At 35.7% G+C, this 7,500-nt stretch overlaps 1 protein-coding gene across 2 annotated transcripts in view; it reads right to left on the minus strand.

The window, feature by feature from the left end:
* The window catches only part of lrba (LPS-responsive vesicle trafficking, beach and anchor containing), a 167,748-nt gene that overhangs the window by 103,332 nt on the left and 56,916 nt on the right, over positions 1–7,500 (minus strand). For both annotated transcript variants that reach the window (XM_060864169.1, XM_060864168.1), the window contains exon 35: positions 718–782. In XM_060864169.1, coding sequence (XP_060720152.1) covers positions 718–782 — 65 coding nt within the window. The remainder of the gene's footprint in view (positions 1–717; positions 783–7,500) is intronic.

Below are 7,500 nucleotides of genomic sequence, written 5' to 3' on the forward strand. Positions count from 1 at the left end.
AGACAGTTACCCGTCCTTACTGTACAGACTAAGATTAGACAGTTAAATGTCCTCACATTACAGATTAAGATTAGACAGTTACCTGTTCTTACTGTTCAGATTAAGATTAGACAGTTAAATGTCCTCACATTACAGATTAAGATTAGACAGTTACCTGTCCTTACTGTACAGACTAAGATTAGACAGTTACCCGTCCTTACTGTACAGACTAAGATTAGACAGTTAAATGTCCTCACATTACAGATTAAGATTAGACAGTTACCTGTTCTTACTGTTCAGATTAAGATTAGACAGTTAAATGTCCTCACATTACAGATTAAGATTAGACAGTTACCTGTCCTTGTTGTACAGAGTAAGATTAGATAGTTACCTGTCCTTACTGTACAGACTAAGATTAGACAGTTAAATGTCCTCACATTACAGATTAAGATTAGACAGTTACCTGTTCTTACTGTTCAGATTAAGATTAGACAGTTACCTGTACTTGTTGTACAGAGTAAGATTAGACAGTTACCTGTCCTTATTGTACAGATTAAGATTATACAGTTACCTGTCATTATTGTACAGATTAAGATTAGACAGTGATTTGCAATTTATAGGTTAGAATCAGACAGTTACTTGCCTTTGTCTATAAAACCCCATAATTAAAGCATTTCTGTCTTTAATGATGAAAACAAATCCTTTAACAGTTAGATATTCAGTCACTGAATGACTTACCTTCCCTCATTAACAAGCTCGATGAAGGCTAAACCTGCATTTTTCTGGATGGAGTTCTGCCATTCCTGTAAACAGAAACAGAACACAGATTACACACCCATGTGCACACACACACACACATACATACAAACACACACTCTCTCACACACACACACACACCCATGTGCACACACACACATACAAACACACACTCTCACACATACAAACGCACACACACACACACACACACACATACATACAAACACACACTCTCACACACACACACACACACACACCCATGTGCACACACACACATACAAACACACACTCTCACACACACACACACACACACATACAAACGCACACACACACACACACACACACATACAAACACACACTCTCACACACACACACCCATGTGCACACACACACATACAAACACACACTCTCACACACACACACACATACAAACGCACACACACACACACACACACACAAACACACACCACAAACACACACACAAAGTTAATAAGAAAGACTAGATTATTGAAAGACTAAGTGCTAACTCGGTGTCTCACTGTTACAGATGTTCGATTTATTCTTTAATTAAAGAGACACACACTCTCTCTCTTCCTGATCAGACTACTTTTAATGATCTTGTGGCTTGTTACAGGATTATAAACACTTGTTCTGCAGCAGTGTGATACGGTTTTATAGCATCGTGACCAATAATACGATACACGCAGCCATTTACAACCTCTGAACTCTGACCGCGACCTTTCAACCCAGGTCATTACACCAGGAGAGGAGAGGAAATCACAATCGATTTTTAGGGATGAAACATTTTCCTGTTTTATCTTCCACAGCTACAGACAGAGGGAAAGGAGTCAGAAAATACAGACGCAATCAAAAAGAAAGAGAGAGACAATAGAGGGAAGAAAAAAAAGCTTTTTTATTTAAGCATAAAATAAAATAGAATAGAAAAGAATGAAAAAGACAGAAAGAGATGAAAATAAACGAACAGATGAGATGGAGAGGAAAGTTAAACACAGGTTCTGAATTATGGAACTGAATATGAGAGCTTCTCTCTCTCTCTCTCATTGAGAACTGAGGCAAGCAGGGAGGAAAAACAGGTACTCAAGGTTCATGTCGTGCCCAGTGTTTTCACTTGTTCAATAAGAAGTGTGTCTCAGGGAAAGAAAGAAAGAAAGAAAGAAAGAAAGAAAGTGTAGCTAGTAGTTCCACATTTAGAAATATGTATGTGTGTGTGTGTTTGTGTGTGAGTGTGTATTTGTAAGTGTGTGAGTGTGTTTGTGTGTGTGTGTATTTCTGAGTGTGTGTGTGTGAGTGTGTGTTTGTATGTGTACAGTATGTGTGTGTGCGAGTTTGTGCATGTGTTTGTATGTGTGTGCGTGAGTTTGTGTATGTGTTTGTACTGTATGTGTGTGTGTGTGTGTGTGTGTGTGTGTATAAGTTTATAAATCTCTCAGTCGTCAGTGTTTTTAACAGTAAAGTCAGTAAAAGTGCACCAACACTGAGAGGCTCTTAACTCACTCTGTACCCTGTGGAGTGAGCTATGTGAGTACAGGGGGCTCTTCACATCCACACAGGAAGTGCACTAAAACTTTAACACACTCCCTGAGACCCCTGCAGAGAAGAGCACTACAGAACAGCCAGCGCACACACAATCATACTGACACATAAAATACTAAGGTGTGCAAAAATAAAAGAGCTTCCTGAGAGTGAACACGTTCAGCTGCTGCATCGTCTGTGTGACGTGAGAACCAGGGAAGAGCTCTAGAACCGGACCACATACCAGAACCAGTGCGCAGTGATGTCATCACGTAACAGGAATGTGTGTGTTCAGCATGCGCATGTGGTCCGTGTTTACCTTACACTAGATAAGATCTGTGAACATGGGTCAGGCATGTTAACCACACACACACACACACACACACACACACACACACACACACACACACACACACACACACACACTTGAGTAAAGATTCAAGTACAGATTAGGATTTACACAATCATACATTACTGACGTGTGTGTGTGTGGCGTGTCAGACTGGTCACATGACTGGACACATGCTCGATATTTCCAGACTGTTAGTCATTATATGATTTATGCTTCATGATATAAGACTAGACAGAAATTCAGAGAAAAACCACTGAATGGTTGTTAGGAGACATTTTTAAAGTGTGAAAATATCAAATTACTATTACATATTATATTATAAAATACTGAAGAAACAGGAAATATATATTCCTTTCTTTTTTTTTCTCTTTTATATAATGTATCAGACTGTCATATTATTATTATTATTATTTTCATCATCATCATCATCACTATTTAATATTATTATTATTATCATTATTATTATCATCATCATCATCATCATCATTATTTAATATTATTATTATTATTATTATTGTCATCATCATTATTATTAAATATTATTATTATTATTAATATAAGTTGAAGTGCCACGTTTCCTTTTGTACATTGTGTCTTGTTAATTTTCTCAAAGCTGTGTTTCTCTTTTTCCTTCACTTTTTTAGTCCTTCCTTCTCTTTCTGTCTCTTTCACTTTCTTTTTCCCTCCTCTTTCTCTCTGATCAAAGAAGAACGGTAGTTCCATCTGCTTTATAAATCACTTGTATTTCCTCCTTTTCATCATGACCATTTTGGCTTTCCCTGCCCTGGTTGGCCCAAAACAAATAAACAGGGCTGATGATGACTGATGGCTCGTTACTTCGCCTGTGACGTGTTTATTTTTTATCCAGATTAGCTGAACGTCTCGCCGGTTTCTGCAGTGTGTCAGAGGTGGTTTAAGTTTTGGCGTAATTACGCGTTTCTCTATCAGTGCTAATTAAAGAGGAGGTGCTGCAATCACCACAGCAAAGGCTTAAAGACGGAGGGAAACAGGAAGTAGGGAGCAGTTATTATAATCACACCATCAGTCTTACACACGTATTCACACTCGTGTCATTTGAGTGCTCGCTAAACTGCTTACTGATATATAAGCGCACGAGGAATATTTTACTTCAGAAATAAGAGACGCTAGTTTGACTTTTTGAAGTAGGGAGGTGTGGAAATAGGAAGCCTGTAAAGTAGGAATGTTAGGAAATAAAATTAAAAATAAGACATTTTAGAATTTTAGAATGAACTAATAAAAGAAATGTTTTTAAAAATAAACAAAACTATTAATAAGCTATTGACTGAAGTGACAGAATTAATTCAAATAATTCCTTTCAAAAAATAAAGAAACAACTGGTCCACAGGGTAGAGAGGTGATCCACCCTGATACTTCTACACAAATAATCTCAGTGTTGTCACTCAGAAATACCCCATGGGTCGGACTGGTCACAAATTAATCAGCGGTACAGAAATTGTATCATACATATCGTTTCGTATCATATAGTATAGTATCGTATCATAAAGTATAGTATCGTATTGTATCGTATAGTATCGTATCGTATCATGTACAGTAGTATAGTATCACATGGTATAGTATCGTAACGAATAGTATCGTGTCGTATTGTATCGTATATTATCATGTAGTGTTATACCATATCAGTATGGTATTGTATTTTATCATGTAGTCTAGTATTGTATCGTAACTAATAGTATCGTATCATATCACATAGTATAGTATCGTATTGTATCATAGAGTATTGTTTTTTATCGTATAGTATAGTATTGTATCATATAGTATAGTATCGTATAGTATAGTATAGTATTGTATCATATAGTATAGTATCGTATCGTATAGTATTGTATCATATAGTATAGTATCGTATCGTATAGTATAGTATCGTATCATATAGTATTGTATCATATAGTATAGTATCGTATAGTATAGTATTGTATCATATAGTATAGTATCGTATAGTATAGTATTGTATCATATAGTATAGTATCGTATCATATAGTATTGTATCATATAGTATAGTATCATATCGTATAGTATAGTATTGTATCATATAGTATAGTATCGTACAGTATAGTATAGTATTGTATCATATAGTATAGTATCGTATCGTATAGTATAGTATTGTATCTTATAGTATAGTATCGTATCGTATAGTATTGTATCATATAGTATAGTATCGTATAGTATAGTATTGTATCATATAGTATAGTATCGTATCGTATAGTATTGTTTCATATAGTATAGTATCGTATCGTATAGTATAGTATTGTATCATATAGTATAGTATCGTATCATATAGTATTGTATCATATAGTATAGTATCATATCGTATAGTATAGTATTGTATCATATAGTATAGTATCGTATCGTATAGTATAGTGTTGTATCATATAGTATAGTATCGTATCGTATAGTATAGTATTGTATCATATAGTATAGTATCATATTGTATCGTACAGTATAGTATCGTATCATATAGTACAGCATTGTATCATAACGAATAGTATAGTATTGTATCGTATCATATAGATAGTATCGTATCGTAACGAGTAGTATAGTATAGTATAGTATCGTATAGTATCATATCATATAGTTTTGTCTCTTATAGTATAGTATATCATATTGTATCGTATCATATCATCTAGCAGAAGATTCAGAAGTATCGTTAAATGTTGAGTTGTGGTCTTAGGCATCGAAATCATGCATCATAGCAGATTCTTTAACATTATAACAAGAGTAAAGCTTGAATCCTTGTCTTATGATTAACATGGACTGTCTTGCTCTCGGCCAATTAGAGTGCACCTTGCTGGTGTTATTAGTAAAGAGTGATGATGGAGAGAAACCCAACACGCGACTAGACAAAGGCCTCCTGATTGATTTTTTCCCTCGTTTTCCCTCTCGCTCTTTCTCTCCTTAAGTATTGATCCCTCGTTCTCCGACTCAGTGAAGGGGGTTAAACTCTCTCGCTTTCTTTCTGGGTCAAAGGTCAGATGTTAAAGGTTAAGGAATGGTAAGTGCCGAGGGCCAGAGTCCTTCTGTTTAATAGGTTAAACTCTGGATTACAGGCCTGAGTCTCTATCTCTATTTGTCTCTCTCTCTCGCTCTCACTCTAGCTCTCTCTCTCTCGCTTTCATTCGCTTTCACTTTCGCTTTTACTCTCGCTCTATCTCTCTTTCTCGCTTTCTCTCTCACTCTCTCTCACTTTCTCTCTCTCTCTCTTTTTCTGAAAGCTTTTTAACAATAATAGAGCCTCACTACAGCAGTATAATTACTACAAAGTATAATTTTATAAATCATGACAATTTTTAGCAAGTACGTATTGCAGCTTGAACTATCCTCGATTCTTTTGTGTATCGGACATAATTTTGAATGATCGTGAATCTTCATTAAGATATTCAATGCCGATTTAAACTCCGCCCACCACTTAAAATGTGATCTTTACCGATTCTAGTCAAATTCCATCAGTTTCTACGAGCATCCATAACTAGAAGAGTATAATCTTTTAACAATTATTACCATGACTATAAATGACAATTCTCAAAAAGTGAGTAAGAAAAAGGGTCAGTTTAATAAAAATAAAACTTTCCTAAATTATGTTATTCATTATATTATTATGATATTATAATATCCTAAAATTTTTCATTGGACTTTTTAGATTTTACATTTGATTTACAAGTACTTTCTGTCCTGTGATGACTTTTGTGTGTATCTTTCCATTCTCTCCTCTTCATCCCTCCTCCTCTCCTGTCATTTAGAAGATGAACGAAGAGATGGATGGAGTAAAGAATAGATGAGCTGACACAGCACTGGATAATAACGGTGATATACACGCACACACACACACACACACACACAAACACACACACACAATGTACTGATCCTTCTTTTATCTGATACACACAGAGTCAATGATTACTCCATAACTACTCCAGTAGTCATAGTTACACACACACACACAAACACACATACACAGCTGATGATGTCATAACAACCTGACCAATCAGCAGCATCAATTAACATAACACAAAACAATAGTTCTCTCACCTTTTTCAAATTTTTTTTATTCGAATGTTTTGTTTTATTTTATCTCTCGTTCTTTCCTTCTGTCTTGATTTCTTTCTTTTGATTACCTTTTATTCTTTCTTGAACTTCTCTGTGTCTGTGTCTCTCTCTCTCTTTCGCTCTCTTTCATTCCTAATTGTAACTGTATTAATTGTACTCTACAGCAGGGCATATAAAACCTACTGTGTATGCGTGTGTATGTGTGTGTGTGTGTCTAGTGATCTCAAGTCTACAATAATTCACTCATGTATGTGAGCTTATGGATGGTGAGTGGTGTAAATTATGAGACGTACAGGAAGTGCTTGCAATCTCAACAGGAAGTGATATGAACACCAGAGGATTTTTTTTTTTTGATTAATTATTTTCCTCCCCTGCTGTGTGCAGATGGGAGATGTGATACCATTGGTGAAAATTTCTAATTAATTTCCTCTCAACATGACGGAGTAGGTTTGGGGTCAGCGGGTGAGAGGTCATGGTCGCTGAGGGCTTTTTAATCACGCTGGCTTGGACACATTGTGTGTGTATCGTTTCAGCTCGGCTCTAAGGAGCGGGTGTTTAACGCCAGTTTAATGACGCCTGGATTTACGCGATTGCTTTATATACAATTAAAGATCGATTCAGATTATTTTTTGTTGTTTATGGCTTTAAAATGAGCTACTCAGTTATTGATCAGGAGATTACAGTTTGTGTGTGTGTGTAAGTGTGTGTGTATGTGTGTGTGTGTGTGTGTGTGTATTAGCTTAATATTGGCCATTTATTGAATAATTCTAACACAATACTCTAACACACTATAGTGTAGT

The sequence above is a fragment of the Tachysurus vachellii genome, chromosome 2, assembly GCF_030014155.1.
Source record: "Tachysurus vachellii isolate PV-2020 chromosome 2, HZAU_Pvac_v1, whole genome shotgun sequence".
NCBI classification, from domain to species: Eukaryota; Metazoa; Chordata; class Actinopteri; order Siluriformes; family Bagridae; genus Tachysurus; species Tachysurus vachellii.